Consider the following 17,552-nt stretch of genomic DNA (forward strand, 5'->3'; position numbering starts at 1 on the left):
GTTGATGGACAAGGTATTGACGGAAGATGATGATTGAGAATCATCATTCTGAATTTGATTTAGGTCTTCAGAGACCTCAGAATCCGAAGGATTAGATTCTTCTTCATCAGAAGTTTGAATGAGGAGATTGTTGATCTTGTCCTCGATCTCAGGTTCAAGATGAAGCTCAGAGATTCTCCTTTTGAGTCTGCAATACCTGCTAATATGGCCCGGCTTGCCGCAGTTGTAGCAGGTAACATCTTTTCCTTGAGAGGGTCTAGTCTCAGGAGGGTTCTTTGGAATTTGCGAAGATTGGGGTTTTGATCTAGGCTTGGGTTTCCTATGATCATTCCTGCTAGATCTCTTTCTCCATTGTTGTTTGGGAGGAGGATCTTGCTTTCTGGGTTTAGGTTTCTTGGGACAACCTTGAATTCCGAATTGTTCGCAGAAAGTACCCAAATCCCTGCGATTCTGAGACTTCTCATTAGTGAGTTGCTGTTGGATTTTGTCATCCTGACAGATTTTGAGAGCAACTCTTTGAATGATAGCTATGAGCTGTCCATAACTAAGGGTGTGATATGGGATTTCTCCCCCCGGATTTTGGCTTCTAAGTTTCTCACGAACTTTGTCGCCAAAAGATTTAGGAAGACCGGCCAGGAATTTCTCTTTCCAGAAGGCTTGTTGGCTGTCTTCACGGGTGTAAACCCTGGTCAGGAAGGTATCCTTATACCATCTGAAATCACCCAAAGATTTGCACTTCAGATTGGACAAAAGATCACCAGATCTGTCCTTGATGAGGGAAGGATCTCCAACAAAATGTTGGGCTATGGTAAAGATTAAGGAGTTGACAGCATCAGAGATGAATTTGCCATCTTCCATGATAGGATTACCTTCTTCATCAGTCTTGACAGCGGTCAAGATCTGATCCTTCTCGTCTTGAGTGAGATAATTATCCCACCAACCTTTGAGCTGGCCACAGAAACCAGCAACCAAGACTTCAACGATAAGAGATTCAGGACAATTGTTGGCGGTAACATAGGCAGTGGCTACCATAGTCATATTTTGGAGGATTTTGGTGATGCCATACTCGTTTTCACCATCAATATTCCATTCATAGACATTGTTGGCACTGAAGCTTTTGAAGTTTGAAGATTCTTCTAAAAGAAGATCAGGAGCAGTAGCTCTAGGATAGTAGAGCTTGGTTTCTTTTCTCCACTGATTCTTAGAATTGTGAATGACAGTATTGACCGGAATACTCTTGATAGATTGAACGTCAGACTTCATAGATTGAATATCAGAATCAGACTCAACCTTACCATCTTCAATATTATTTAAAGAAGTAGAGGTATTACGAGTAGAAGTACGAGTTTTTGGAGGAGGAGGAGCAGTAATAGTGGGATTAGAAACTGCTTCTGGAGTAGGTTCCGGAGTCTCAGGAGGTTCCGGAGTCTCAGGAATAACTTGTTTGAGAAGCTGAAGTTGCTCTACCACCTTTTGGAGGAGCTTATTGTCAGATTCCTTTTTTGCTCGAAGAGTTTGAGCCGAGTGTCTGGAACGGCTACTGATTTGAAAAGGTTTGAAAAGAGGTTTTTCAAGTTGACATCCTTTAGGGATATCAAGATTAGAAGAGGAAGGTTCAATCTTGACCTTTTCTTTTCCTTTCCTGGAAGAGGAATCCTGCACTTGGGATTCTCCAAGAATTTGAAGATACTTATTGGTATAATTGGATTGTTCCATGAGGTCTTTGATGTCTTTACCAGTGACATCACCTTCTTCTTTCCTAGTCTTGAAGGGAGAAGCTAGGACAGGTGTAGATTGAGCTCCTTTAAGAAGGAAAGGAGTTTTAGGTGGCAGGTTAGAAAGGGTTTCTTTTCCATCCTTATGCTGCCATTTAACCATGTCAATTTGGAAGGGGTAAGATTTCCAATTCTTGTTGGCATAATCTTGAAACCATTCAAAAAAGAAGATGTTTTGCTGGGTTTTCTCAAGGAACCCATAGAATTTTTCTTGGATCTTCTTTCTCTTTTCACCCTGATACTTTGCAAAGAACCATTTTCTTTGCTGAGTCCATCGGTCAGAGTAGAAATCTGCCTTGATACTTCCTTTGTCGATGACGAATTCAGTAGTGATTGCTCCAATGAAATCAGAAGTTTCTCCAGAGGTTTCTAGAGAAGAATACGTTGGAGATAAGGTGGATTGATGATCTTCATCACCCTTGTCATAGGTAGTCTTGACAGGAGTGGTATTGACATATCCAGCTAAATGGATAGTAGATCCGTCATGAGAGAGGGAAGGTCGAGCACTAGACTCAGGCTGGTTCCTTCTAGTCATAGAAAAAGATCTTCTAGACATGGCGGATTGGAAATCATTTGAGGACGTCCTAATAGATCTAGGGATAGAGAAGGAATTTCTCCTATCAAAGATGAGATCTACTTGGCCAGATTGGTGTTGGATGATTTCACGAAACTCAGGAGTTTCAGCAGGTTGGGCTGGAGTAGCCTTTTCCAAAGACCATTTTTCTGGAAGGGTGATATCACTCCATTGGATGGTTTTGGGCACAATAACATTGGCCTTATCATAATCTGTGAGGAAGAGGGTAGTTTCTCCAGATTTCTCACAATTGGTTCGCAAGAAATAAGATTTGATAGAGTTCATTACCTTGTATTGAACCCTGTAGATCAAAGAGATTGGAATGGAATCTTCTTTCATATCAAGGCCGTGAAGCTTGATATTTAGGAAGAGGACATCAAGGATGTTTTTATCTTCCAGACTAACAGTTAGATCTGGGAAGCAATTGAAAAAGATTGGTCCATTACTCAGGCTGGTTTCAACCGTTCCTAAGAGGGAGTCATGGAATTGATTATGTCTAACATCCCTAAGACAAAGGAGTACAGCGATGTCAAGAGATTTCCTGGTTAGGGGTTTAAGACCAACTTGAACACTACCTATATGAAGATAGTTGAAGTTCTTGCTGATATGTTCTTTGATGCTTTTCTCGGAAAGCAGATGGATTTCTTCATCATCAGATCTGAGCTTGTAGGTTTGCTCAACGGTTTTGATAATGAAATCTGATCGTTTGAAAAAGGATCCGTTTGGTTTGTAGATCTCAGCATGAGAAATTTTTGGAATTTCCCAGTTGTCAAGATCTTGATTGATATCTTCAAAATGAATTTCTTCTTTGAAGACAGATTTGGATAATTGATTGGATTGATGAGGATGATCGATAGAAGAAGAAGAGGGTTGGGAAGATCTGAAAGAAAGCTTAGAAGAGAAAGAGCGAAGCATCATGAAAGATAGATCTTCCTCACCCGTAAGTATCATTGCCATCACCTAGTTCTATAGAAACAGATAAATAAATTAGAAATATAAGTTATGTTCTGTATTGTTCTTAATAGTTGAGCAGTATAGATCTGGATCAGACTTAAGCCACCACAAAAAGAAACTAAACAAGGACATTAAAAATATTCAGAACTTAATAACATGTCTGTAGTATGGCCAATATAGACTTACTGCCACACAGGGACTTACTGCCTTCAACGCCTCCGCTGCAGAGATGATCATAAGTCTGAATAGTAATAATCCTAGAAGATGTTCAAAAGAGCTTTCATTTTAGTTTAGTTCAAAGTGTACTACCAGTCCAGATCCCGACCATAGTGCTTAATTATATAAGAACAGAACAGAGAAATAACTTATATCTAACATATTTAGCACGTTCCTACTTCCCTGCAAATATTCACGAGTGAGGAAATCAGGGAGAGAATTGTTAGATCCTTTTATATATTCAATATCGAAGTCAAAAACGCTTAAAATAGCTTGCCATCTGGCAAAGATATGTTTTGAAGCTAAGTTTTTGACATCTTTTTGTAAGATTTCTTTCGCAGATTTGCAGTCTACACGGACTAAGAATTTTTGATTAATCAAATCAGATTGAAATTTTGAAATAGATAAAACGATTGCTAAAACTTCTTTTTTGACAGTAGAATAATTCTGTTGAGCAGGATTCCAATGTTTTGAAGTAAAAGCAATAATTTGTTCCTTGTCAAAAACCTTTTGTTGGCTTTGAAGCAAATGTTGGATACTTTGCAAAAGGTACAAAGCCAAAACGAGCAGTTGCAAGCCCAGGTGGAGTATCTAACCCAGCGGCAAGATTTTAAGCAAGGACAACGTCTCGAGGCCGAGGATGTCGTCGAATTTCAACCTTTTGTTCCAGCCATCACAAAGGTGGACATACCAAAGCATTTGCAAACAATGGCTTTAGACGCCTTTTAAGGCGAATCTGACCCCATGGAACACTTGCGGTACTTTAACACCAAAATGGTTATTGGTGGGGCGACGGACGAGGTGAAGTGTATATTATTACCTTCAACATTCAAGGGAATGGCGATGCAATGGTTCATCCGACAGCCGCCCTTCTCCATTGACAATTTTACAGACTTGTCTACTAAATTCTTAACTCAATTCTCCGCTAACAAAACTACAAAGGCAACCATGTTTGACCTCATCAGCATACATCAACAGCCAGGAGAGAAGCTCAAGAACTACATGGCGCGTTTCAGTAAAATGGTTGTTCAACTGGAGGAGGACAACCCGGATGTGTGCCTGGCGTCTTTCAAAAATGGCCTGGCGGGGGATTTGAATCGAGATTTAACAAGACGACCGGCGAGGGGCATGATGGATCTTCGTGCTCGCGTTCAGGAATTCATCTTGATTGAGCAAGACGATCAGAAAAAGCAAGAAAGAGAGGAGGGGCGAAAACACGTCCAGCCTGGCGGAGTTTCGCAGGAGAAACCCAAGGCTGGAAAGGAAACAAGGGTAGCTCAAACTCCACGTATTCCAAGACCTGGCCCATATCAAAATTCCAAACCCGGATTCCAGAATACATGGCACATAAATCCCCAAGGTACCACTACAGCCTCGGCTGGCCAACAGGGAGCCTCGCCAACTCTAGTCCCACTTACTAAATTGAATGCTTCCCTAAGCACCATCTTGAAAGCAGTTGGACAGACAAATGTGGTGCAATATCCGCCACCGCCTCGGCGACCACCGACTAACGTGGATACAAACAGATGGTGTGAGTTCCACAAAACGTTGGGACACACCACAGATAATTGTTGGAACTTGCGCCGGGAAATTGATCGGCTGACCAAAGCTGGCCATCTGGCCAATTTTGTCAAAGAGGCAGCAACATCGGAGGCCACCTAGGTAACTCAGGGGGACAAAGGAAAAGGAAAGGAGATAGTTGAGGAGTTGGGCGACCTTGTTGGGGAATGCTCGTCCATTGCTGGGGGATTTGGAGGGGGCGCGATTTCTAGCAAGGCCAGAAAGCGTTATGTGGCGGCAGTACACTCTGTACACGAGGCATATGAGGGCGAATGTTGGTTGAATCACTCTCCAATTATGTTCACCCCTCAGGATTTTGCACATGTAATCCCTCATGACAACGACCCGATTGTAGTAACAATCAGAGTTAATAATTACATGACGAAAAAAGTGTTTTTAGATCAGGGATCTTCGGCGGACATCATTTATGGAGATGCTTTCGATCGCCTGGGGTTAAAAGAGTCAGACTTGAAACCATATACAGGAACCCTGGTGGGATTTACAGGGGACCGTGTCAATGTGCGAGGATACGTTGAAGTACCAACGGCTTTTGGTGAAGGGGAGTTTGTCAAGAAATTTCAGGTGAAGTATCTAGTATTGGCGTGTAGAGCCAATTACAATGTACTCTTGGGGCGGGACACCCTTAACAAGTTATGTGCTGTAATTTCAACCGCTCATTTAACTGTCAAGTACCCAGCCTGCAATGGGGAGGTTGGGGTCCTTCGTGTGGATCAGAACGCAGCAAGAGAATGTTACCTAAGAAGTGTGGCTCTCTATGGGCGAAAGGCCGCCAAGGAAAGCCACCGTATCACAGAGATTTTTCCACAAGAAGGGTTTAGCTTAGACCCAAGAGATGATGCTGATGATTTCCGCCCACAACCTTTGGAAGAAACAAAATCAGCGCACGTCAAGGATAAGGTTTTGAAAATCGGCAGCAGTTTAACAAAAGAACAGGAGGAAAGGTTGATCACCCTTTTGGGCGATAATTTGGATCTCTTTGCATGGACAATTAATGACGTACCAGGGATTGACCCCAACGTGATCACTCATAAACTGGCAATACGGCCAGGAGCAACACCAGTCATCCAACCAAGGCGAAGGATGAATGATGAAAAGAACAAGGCGGTGCAAGTAGAAACTGAGAAGTTAATCAAGGCCCAATTTATTCGCGAGGTGCAGTATCCAACCTGGCTCACCAATGTAGTGATGGTCAAGAAATTCAATGGGAAGTGGAGAATGTGCACGGATTACACAAGCCTGAACAAAGTGTGTCCCAAAGATTCATATCCTCTTCCCAATGTTGATAAGTTGGTGGATGGGGCTTCCGGAAACGAACTTTTAAGTCTCATGGATGCATATTCTGGGTATAATCAAATCATGATGCACCCTTCAGACGAGGAAAGTACGGCGTTCATGACTAATCAGGCGAATTATTGTTACAAAACTATGCCTTTTGGTTTGAAAAATGCCGGAGCCACATACCAACGCCTCATGGATAAAAAAAAATTCAAAGCAAGTTGGAAGAAATATGGAAGTGTATGTAGATGACATGATTGTTAAGTCCGCCAAGTCCAAGGATCACGGCGACGATCTTAAGGAAGCATTTGCTCAGCTAAGAAAATATCAAATGAAGTTAAATCCCGAGAAATGTTCATTTGAGATTCAAGGGGGAAAGTTTTTGGGTTTCATGATAACATCAAGGGCGATTGAAGTAAACCCAGATAAAGGCAAGGCGATCTTGGAAATGAAAAGCCCAACAAGTGTCAAGGAAGTACAGCGATTAACAGGACACATGGCTGCTTTAGCTCGTTTCTTACCAATGGCGGGCGACAAAGCGGATCCGTTCTTCACTTGTTTGAAAAAGAATTCGAAGTTTCAATGGACCGAGGCATGTGAACAAGCTTTTACCAAATTGAAAGAATCATTAGCAACGTTTCCGGTACTATCCAAACCCACGCCAGGCGTTCCTTTGACGCTCTACTTGGCAGTCACGGATAGGGCGGTCAGTACGGTGTTGCTTCAGGAAGAAGGGAAGAAGCAGAAGGTTATATATTTTGTGAGTCATACCTTGCAAGGTGCTGAATTGCGATACCAAAAAATCGAGAAGGCGGCCTTGGCAATTCTAAAAACAGCGAGACGCCTTAGGCCATACTTCCAAAGTTTCTCAATCAGAGTTAAAACTGATGTTCCTTTAAGACAGGTACTCCAGAAACCTGATTTGTCTGGGCGATTGGTCAGCTGGTCAGTCGAGTTGTCTGAGTATGATATACAGTATGAGCCAAGGGGACAAGTTACAATCCAAAGCTTGATTGACTTCGTGGCGGAATTGACACCCACGGAAGGCGAGAAAACTCAAGGCGAGTGGGTCTTGTCTGTTGATGGATCCTCCAACGACACCGGAAGTGGGGCAGGAATAACTATTGAAAGCCCGGATAAGATGGTCATCGAACAATCGTTGAAATTCGAGTTTAAGGCAAGCAACAACCAATCAAAATACGAGGCACTAATCGCTGGATTAAGGCTTGCCATTGAATTAGGCGTTCAGAAATTGTTCAACAAAGGCGACTCACAGCTGGTTGTTAAACAGGTAAAGGGCGAGTATCAAGTCAAGGATCCACAACTTTCTAAATACCTGGAAGTGGTACATAGATTAACGATGGAGATAGAGAAGATCAGAATAGAACATGTTCCAAGAAGTCAAAACGAAAGGGCTGATGTGCTAGCAAAGTTGGCCAGCACGGGGCGATTGGGCAATTATCAAACAGTCATTCAGGAAACCCTCCCTCACCCCAGTATTGACTTGGTGGAAGTAAAGTTAAAATCAGTGAAGTCAGTGATTGAAGGCGACCCTTCGTGGATGGAGCCAATCAAGACTTTCCTCAAAAATCCTCCGAAGGACAATGAGCTGAACACGAAAGAAAAGCGTAGGGAGGCTAGTTTTTATACGCTGGTAGATGGTGAACTATATCGGCGGGGAATTATGTCTCCTATGCTCAAATTTGTCGACGCGAGAGATGCCCTGGGAATCATGGCGGAGGTCCACGAAGGGGTATGTTCTAGCCACATAGGGGGGCGATCGTTGGCAGTAAAGGTTTTGAGGGCAGGATTTTACTGGCCAACAATGAAGAAGGATTGTCTGGAATACGTTAAGAAGTGTGAAAAGTGTCAAATTTTTTCTGACTCACATAAAGCCCCGCCTGAGGAGTTAACAACCATGATGGCACCTTGGCCATTTGCTATGTGGGGGACTGACATTCTAGGACCCTTCCCAGTAGCTAAGGCACAACTGAAGTATATCATTGTGGCGGTTGATTATTTCTCTAAATGGATTGAAGCGGAAGTAGTGGTGACTATTACAGCCGCCAAAGTCAGGAACTTTCTGTGGCGACGAATTGTGTGCAGGTTTGGGGTCCCCATGGCCTTGGTAATGGATAATGGGACTCAATTCACAAGCAATGTCACCAAAGAATTTTGTGCGGAGATGGGAATTGAAATGCGATTTGCATCAGTGGAACATCCACAGACTAACGGCCAGGCAGAATCAGCCAACAAGGTTATTCTGAAGGGCTTAAAGAAAAAATTGGATGAAGCAAAAGGTCTTTGGGCGGAGGAGTTTCCAGGCGTCCTATGGGCATATAACACGACTGAACAGACAAGCACGAAGGAAACCCCATATCGTTTAACTTATGGAGCTGATGCCATGCTTCCGGTGGAAATTGAAAACCAAAGTTGGCGCATAACCCGATTTAACGAGAACGACAATGGGGAGAATTTGATAGGCACACTTAAGGAATGAGGCGGGCAAGGTGAAGGTGGCAAGGAAGTTTGCAACAAAAGTGGTTCCAAGAACTATGAGGGTAGGAGACTTAGTGCTTCGAAAGAAGACCATACCCGATAAGCATAACAAACTTTCGCCCAATTGGGGCGGGCCTTACAGGATAATTGGCGATGTCGGAGGTGGAACTTATAAATTGGAACAACTTAATGGTCAAAAGATTCCATGAACATGGAACGCCTCACATTTGAAGCAATACTTTAGTTAAGTGGAACAACAAAAATGAATGAAGTCACACTCTTTTTCCCTTTCTTTTGAAAGGTTTTTGATGAGGCGGCATATGTAAAAATGAATGGACAATAGTTCCCATGAGTGGAAAAGCAATGAAAAAGTCATTTCAAGAGATTGTTTATTTTTTATTAATATTACGAATTTATACGGCGTAAGTCGTATCAAGGTATAAAAAAAAACGCGAATAATCCTTTCGGAATAAGAAAGTATCGCCATCAAATATCAAAAGCCTTGGCTTTTCTAGTGGCCACTAGAAACCAAGCCACGTCGAAAAGTCGACTAAGGTATATCAACCTAAACGATAACGATTTAGTAAATAAACAACGTCAAGGTAACAACAGTTGAATTATAAAGAACTTCATTAAGATAAGAAAAGGGCGTGGCCACGGAAGCAATGTTCGGAGGACCGTGACCGGAAACGTCCTTGTGGAGCTTGTTGTCAAAGGTTCGATTCATAAAGTCCAAACCATTGAAGTGAGGATCGGACAAGCTTTGCAAGGTCAGGGTAGCCTCGCCCCTGGCGGCTGAACTAGAGCCAGCATGACCAAATGGAGTTGGTGGGCGGTTGATTATCATATTTGGATCTTCCTGGGACGGCGGGACATTATCATGTCCCTTCTTTTTCTCTGCCGGTCTACCTCTTGTGGCCAAACCGGAGGGATTGAGAGTTGATTGGAGTAAGGGTTTATCACCAGCAGTTCTTTCGGTGGCGCCCGAAGTTTTCTGGCGCTTAGGATCCCTGAGATTGTCAGAATCCGAAGCGCCTTCAAGCTTCTTCTTTTGCTCAGCTTCTGCCGCTCTTTTTCTCGCCGCCTCAGCAGATTGGGCGAGATATTCTTTCATCTTCAGCGGGCTGGCGTCGACTTTTCCTTTACCCATCGTGGCTGCACAGGAAAGTATCACAGTTACACGTGACACATGAATAAAAAAGCAAGTTATGTGTGAAGATTATAAACTTACTAAAAAATTGATTTAAGGTGCCAGATTTCGACGCCTCGATCAAGTCATGACCAGAGACTACCGGCAATGAGCGGAGATAATCGGCGACCCCTCGCTCAGAATCATCCAAGGCGTCATATGAAACGGAGATTTTTCAGCGAGGATTTTTCGTCCAATAAAAGGGGGAGAGGATTATTGTCAGAATCTCGAAACAAGTTCTTTATTTCAGGCGACTCAACGACTTTAAAGTATTTTTTCTGCCACACTTTATAATGGCTCTTAAGGGCGGTAAATCGGCTCATTTTCTTGCGGGCTAAAAGAGGGACCCACTTTACGGACGTAGGTTTCTTGGTAACAGACTTATAGAAAAGAAAAAACAAAGGGTAGGTGGGTGTGAAGCTTAAATAATCACATAGAATTTCGAAGCAGCGGATGAAACCCCAAGCGTTGGGCTGGAGCTGACAAGGCGCCACATTCAGAAATGATAGAATATGACATATGAAAGGCGAAAAAGGAAGTTTAATGTTTAAATCAGTGAAAAAGTAACCATTAACGAAAAAGAAATCAGACGATTCATCTGATGATTCTTTGCGTAAAAGAACACAATCATCATCGCTGCATGGAAGAACGTTCAGTTGAAGGTCTTCGTTATGAGAGGTGGCGGGATTTACCTTCGTAAAACCTTGGGCAGAAATCCGAAGCGAATTAATGCTCCCAATACTACCCCAGATGGAACGCCACAGACATTTATCTTCAACCAAATGTACGTTTGTACGCCATTCGGGCGAAGATAAATCCTCATTAGAAGAAAGGACAGAATCAACAGAACCGGCTGGGCCGGAATCCTCGTGAGTAGAAGGCGAGGATTGGATTTCAATAACAGTGGGGGCAGAAATTTCCCCCTCTGTGGAGGGTGAAGAAAGTTCTATGGAAGAAATGCTAACATTATTCAACGACATGCTGGGTAATTTCATGAAAGTTAAAAGAGGAAGATGAACAGTTTCAAGAAAGAGAGAAAACAAAACGAGAGGAAAAGATGTAAAGAACTCACCGGAGGAAGAGATGGAAGATTGGGTAAGGAGAACGTCGGCTAAAGGAGAACACCGCGCAATGACGACGGCCGGAGTAAACGAAGGTTCGCCGGAGTTCAAAGAAGAGAAAGTAAGAATTTCAGAGAAATTTCAGAGTAAAAAGGAGTTTCGGAAAAGTGAAGAAGTGAAAGGTTAAAAGGGGTTTTTATAGAGGAAAAAGAGGAGAGAGAACGAGTGGGATAGGTAGTGAAGAGTCGTGGGATTTGAAATTCAAAAAGGTGTGAAGTGAAAAGGTGTAACTCCTCGAGACGCACAAACGGAAACTGCATTCATGGCAAATGATGACGAAATCCCGAAAAACAAGGATTACGTGTGTCAGTTGAAAAGACGTGATTGACGGTTATGACAATGGCGACGTATCAACGAAAATAAAAATGGCTATGTAATAACAAACATAAAAGTGGCGGCATGTCAACAAACATAAAAGTGGCAGCGTATCAACAAAAATAGAAATGGCGGCGTATCAACAAAAACAGAAATGGCGGCGTAGCAATGAACAAGAAAGTGGCGACGTGTCCGCGATTATGAGGAATGGCAATATAATGACAAAAAGCACAAAGTAAATGATGAAAGCAGGCGACAAAGTAGCATATTAAAGACATTTCGACTCAACCTACCTGAGCCTCATGTCTTGGGGGCATGTGGACTGGGCGGGACATAAAGATACTTATGCCCGCCCAAGACAAGCAATCAAACGAACGAAGGCAGCCATGGCAGGAACTGGCGAAATAACAAGGATTCTCGCCCTCCCTTTAGACGGACCCACGAGCCAGCTGGAAGATTCCTTTGGATTTGTCTTATGCGCATAGGGATTTGGGCCCTGATTGTCAGGCCCAAATGTAGGAAAAGTCCACATCATGACCACACCCTCTATAAAAGGGGAGGTCATCACCTTGTAAAAAGGACCTTATTGAACATTTAATGAGAATATACCTTTTTATGACATCTTTACTATTTTAGTGCTCTGCTAAGGTTTGCTTTCTTTCCTTCTCTTACGTAAGCTTTCCCTAATACAGAACAGATAGATAGATAGATATCGTTTTGCTTAAAAAAAAAGTCCTTCATCTATGTGCAATGTAGGTTCCAAAGATTTAAAAATGAGTGATTTAGTCACTAAATATATGTTTTGACATGTGAGAAAAAGACTCAATTTTGTATTCAAAGTATATATATAATATTAAGAATGGTTTGGTTTTTAAATTTTTAAAATGTAAATAGTTCAATATAAACAATTTTAAGAAGGAAAATGTGATTTAACTAAATATGAGATAAACTCTTGATTATGTAGGTCCCCATAAGATAGTTTAAGTGGTAGGAGTTTGGGACTTATGGATTGGGTATGAGAGGTCAAGCGATCGATTGCTGGCGAATGCAATTTATGTTTCCGATATACCAAATAAAAACTATTTATTTTTTTGTATATAGATGCGAGTATGACTTCAACCCTGGACTTGAGAATTTTAATCCTTCAAAAAAAAACTCTTTTTATGAACAAGAAAAGTTGACCACGAAAAAAATTAAAAAGGTCAACAATTCTATGTATTGCTCTTAACGAAATGTATTGGTTAAACTCAATCAATAGCCTATTATTAATTAATTTATACTACTTTAATAGCATAACGAACTAATTTATCAGGGACAGGGTAAAGAACTTTGAATTTTGAAGATGTCAAACTAATACTCATCATTCATCAATCATCATTCGAAGAAAATACACAGAAGAACAAACCCAGAAACAGCTATACATGGATCATACGTACAATGTCAATAATCATGTCAAGAATAAATGAATTCAAAGGCCAAACTGATGAAGATCACAGCCTAGCTATCCCCAAAAAATAGAGAAATTAAACGAACTACAAAAACAAAGTTTCAACAGAGATTTAATGTTTCTGTGTGGCTTTAGAATACTTGGTCTTGATCCAATGGATTCCAACAGAGGTACCATCCTTCAACTTCTTGATGCCAGATGAAGCCACTGTTTTGGTCTTGCCAAGACCCTCACCAAGCTTCTCCTTGTATTTTGTTGTGGCACCACCACCATTGCTTTTGTTATTGGAACCAACCATGATTGGGTCTGGACCATCGTCCCATTGGTCTGCCCATGATGTTCCATAAGAGTTGTAATTCCCGTTCATTGCTTTGAGTAGTTGTTATGAGAGAAAGTTCCACCAAATAGTTGTTGATTTGTAATTGTAAGAAATTGAAATGATCGAATTAAAGGGGTTTAAGAGTTGTGTGTGGTTTTATAGTGATGATGAATGAGCATTTATACTAGTCCTTGATCAAGAAATCAAATTTCAAACATGTCCAAATGCGTGTGAATAGTGGTTATGGTGGCGTGTGAATTTTGGGCACGTGGAAATGGAAACGCATACACTTATTATTGTAATAATAAAATCGCATGACAAGAGGATAATTTGATTAATTTCATGAGAATGTGTTCAACAAAAGGCTCCTAAATGGAAGCTTCTATTTCCAGAGAAGCATATATTTGACTACGATAATATTTAATAAAGTAAAAATTCTGGAAGTTGTGGACCAACCAACACCAATCCATCCACGGTTGGGCTTACGCTCCATGGCCTCTCCCATCTAGAAGCTTCCAAGGTCCATGTGTGGGTGCTTTAATTTCTACAGTCAAATTCGGAAGATGATTAGAAAAGTCATAGCACTACATAGATGGAATGTTTTTATAAAATTTCCTGTTTTAATTTTTATGTTCCGAAAAATTTCTCTCCATTTCAAATGGTCTAAGTTGGACCCGTATCCCCAACTATTTTCTACAATTACATGGGCTGGACTACTTAATTTTGGGCTCCGAATGAGTTTTGCATTTCTGAAAAAAAGTGTTTATAGTACTTTTGTGGGCTGCTTTTACTATGCTTTGGGAAAACCGTCTCTACAACTTTTTTCTTTTATAAACATCTTTGTTGCTTTGTTATGACTTGAGACTTTGTTATGTAATTAACATCTTGGTCTATAAGAGCATGTATTATGAGAGATAAGAGTTTTGAGTTGTGTTGGATCTAGTCTCTTGGAGAGATCAAGATCCTTTATCCTCTCAAATGGTATCTCATTTTTTCTTTGTACCACCAATGATATTCATTTTTGTCGTGTCAATTAAAATTCACTCATAAAAGGTTATAAAAGCTATATCTGTATATTTTTCAGTTAACATAACATGATTTCATTGGTTAGAATAAGAAATGAGATATCATTCGGCAATAAAGAAGTGAACACATGTCAAATTAAGGATTATTATAGACGTATCTGAAGTATTGATCGGTCTGAACCAGTCAAATAACTAGAGAGGTGTTGATTGAGGAGAGAGCGGCGGAACTTCGTTCAGGATGAGTTTTGTCCGATGAGAGGTGAGAGATTGGGGGTACATCGATGCCGACCACTGTTGTCAAGCTTGGGAGGGGTCCCTACAGTGACACTCTGATGTCTAAGTTAGTGGTTAATTAGGGGGGTTTAGGGAAATTCCTAAGACTCGGAGAAGAAAGTGTGTATCTGATTCAGTTTGTCTTGACTTTTTATACTTGTCTACGGGTGAGGGGGTCTAGAAGGGCGCAATGAGTGCCTATGTGCCGAGTGAATGCTGAGCGTCAGATCCTCTTGCACCTCTAGCTGTCTGCATAAATCCAAGGGTCAAGGGTTACTCGTCAATGGGACTAGACTTTGAGCTCCACGACTATCCTTGTTTTTTAGGTTGTAGAGCCAGTGATGGGACATGTGAGGTGAATATGAATCTTCAGTCGTCGAGGAGCTGGTAGATCGGGTACCTAGCGTGCTTGCTTGATCGGAAGTTGGTGACAATTTAATCGCGCAGGGGATAATTGACAGAAACGTCTCCCGAAACAGTAGTCCTCTAACTTTGGCTCCCAAGAGTTGTGAGGCAAAAAGTATGACAAAATTGAAGAGTTTTGGTGGTTAAAGACCCAATCTCCTCCCGAAACAAGTATATACTCCAAAGAATATGTAACTTGTGAGCTAAATATCGAGCTCCGCTTATAATTGGTAGGGTGTGAAAATTAATTAAATTAAACGAATGGTCCAAATTAGATGGACGACCCTAATCAAAATACTGTAAGTGTTTTAATTATAGGAGTAAAACAGGACGATAAATGGAAAGTCGAAATTAAATGAGTGTGTCCAGTGGTTATGAAGCAACTGATCAATGATCCTGAACTGCAGAAGATATGGGACAAGAAAACTCAATGAAGGGCTCAAATAACAATTAGAACTGCTCAAATGGGGTCCATGTCCTATAATCTAAGGTCACTAGAAAAAGCACATTTTTCTTTACAAAGAAAAGGCACAAATGAACAATTGAGAAACGTCAAATGAAGACAACCAGAGGCTAGTCCATGCCAAATGGTTCAAGTTGACCTGACCTGTCCTATTCATGGTTAGGTTGCATATTATTTTCTCTTTATCTCGCTATCGCTTCTCTTATGAAGCATGCAAGGTGCCACGCCATATGCATATTATATTAAGCATGGATGAACTCCTTATACGGTAGAGGTCTTTCTATATGTAAATCCAATACTGTGAATTAGAAAATTACATAATTAAGAGGAGATATAATCAATATAACTAATTACATTTAGAATTTAGGAAGGAAGAGAGAATTTGGGGACCTGAAAATGAGATAGGAAGGATGTGTCCATCTTTCTCTATGGGTGACTGATTCATGTTAGCAGATACTTGGTCAACATGTTAAGATACCGATACAATTTAGTAATTTGGTTTGTCCAATATCCTTACAGTGCAAACCCCCAAGGCCCAGAGTCGAGGTCTTTGGCGACGAAGCCTTACTATGGATAGGACGGATTCTGTATGTCTTTGGCGGACAACCTACCTTAGTGACAGACCCACTATCCTAGCGGTTCAGATTTTGAATAAAAAAATGGCTTAAATACTCTAAGGGTCCCTGAAATTGTGCCCCGTACGAAAATAAGTCCGTGGAATTTTTTTTTCCGATTCCGGATCCTGAAATTGTTTTTTTAATCAGAATAAGTCCCTGCTCGTAGTTTAAGCCTATCTGGCATATTTTTTGCTGACTCAATATTTACACGTGGCTTTTTATTTTATTTTTAAATACACATGGGAAAAAAAAACTATTAAATTTAAATATAAAACATTATTTACCTAATTAACCTAAATCTAATTAAACCCACTAATCATAAATCCCTAAATTCCCAAATCTAATATAATCAGAACTCAACCTAAGAGAAGGAAAGGAAAGTCGAAGAAGGAGAAAGAGAAGCAGAGGTAGAAGGTGAAGGAAGGGAGCTTCAGGTTTGAGAACCCCTAGCTTCTTCGCGACGGCGGCCGCCAATCTGTGCAGTGGTGGCTCGGTGGTGCCACTGGCCCTTTGTCTCCTGTCTCAATCTCTTCTACTTCGCCTCTTTCGTGTTCTAGTTCGGTTCTGGGTTTTTGGGGGTGGGGGTTGGTTCTAGATCGATTTCTGGGTCCTGATCTTTCTAGCTTCATAGAGTTGGGTTATCGCAGCTTTTTCTTCTCACTCTCGTTGTGGGTTTTGTTACATTGTTGTTGCTGTTGGTGAAGGTTCTGGGTTGGTTGTGGGTTGATTTTCATGTTGTTGTTGGTGTTCATGTTGGTTGTGGATGAAGGGAGAGAGGGGGCTGGTGTTGTTGGATTGTTGGGTTTCTGGATTGGGGGAGATGCAGGGGAGAGGGAGAAACTAGATTTCTGGGTTTTTGGGGGTGGGGGTTGGTTTTTGGGATTTTGGTGGTTGGGGGTGATGGGGGTGGGTTGCGATGAGGTTTTTGCAGTGGGGTTGAGGGTGGGAGTGGATGAATGATGAAGATGAAGAGGTTGAAGGTGATGAAGATGATGAAGATGAAAATTAATTCATGATGAAGATGAATAAGAATTACATAGTGAATAATAATTTGTTTTCTTCTGATTTATTTGTTTGGGATTAGGGATTAGGAATTAATTGATTTAGGGTTTAATTTTAAGATTTATTTGTTAATTATAATTGATTAACACATGTGTAAGAAAAGAAAATTAAAAAATCCACATGGAAATGATGATTGTGCAAAATAAGAGCCACATAAGCACATAACATGGGTAGGGACTTATTCTGATTAAAAAAACAATTTCAGGAATCCGGAATCGGAAAAAAAAAATTCAGGGACTTATTTTCGTACGGGGCACAATTTCAGGGACCTCTAGAGTATTTAAGCCTAAAAAAATTGTTTCAAAGCACAAAATTGATGTAAAAAGTTTGGACCAAAAATCTATCTATCCTGCAGAAGATTTGCATGAATACCCCCTTTGAGTACTCCTTGAGTCCTTGTAACTTTCTCTATTAATTTATACGTTGACAAAGATATCATTAA

The 17,552-nt window shown here is 41.1% G+C and overlaps 2 protein-coding genes across 2 annotated transcripts; one reads left to right on the forward strand and one right to left on the reverse strand.

Annotated features, from left to right (window-relative positions):
- Window positions 1–8,494: 8,494 nt before the first annotated feature.
- On the forward strand, window positions 8,495–8,875 carry LOC130712999 (uncharacterized). The gene has a single exon (XM_057562805.1). The coding sequence runs from the start codon at window positions 8,495–8,497 to the stop codon at window positions 8,873–8,875; it is 381 nt and encodes a 126-aa protein (XP_057418788.1).
- A 3,958-nt stretch (window positions 8,876–12,833) lies between these two features.
- On the reverse strand, window positions 12,834–13,423 carry LOC130713610 (uncharacterized). Its single transcript, XM_057563388.1, has one exon. The coding sequence runs from the start codon at window positions 13,311–13,313 to the stop codon at window positions 13,059–13,061; it is 255 nt and encodes an 84-aa protein (XP_057419371.1). The 5' UTR covers window positions 13,314–13,423; the 3' UTR covers window positions 12,834–13,058.
- Between the last annotated feature and the right edge of the window lie 4,129 nt (window positions 13,424–17,552).

The sequence above is a fragment of the Lotus japonicus genome, chromosome 4 (genome assembly GCF_012489685.1).
Source record: "Lotus japonicus ecotype B-129 chromosome 4, LjGifu_v1.2".
Taxonomy (NCBI): Eukaryota; Viridiplantae; Streptophyta; class Magnoliopsida; order Fabales; family Fabaceae; genus Lotus; species Lotus japonicus.

Bases quoted from the DNA above. Each gene is read 5' to 3' on its own strand.
- LOC130712999 (XM_057562805.1), top strand. From the start codon at position 8,495: ATGGCCTTGGTAATGGATAATGGGACTCAATTCACAAGCAATGTCACC.
- LOC130713610 (XM_057563388.1), bottom strand. From the start codon at position 13,313: ATGAACGGGAATTACAACTCTTATGGAACATCATGGGCAGACCAATGG.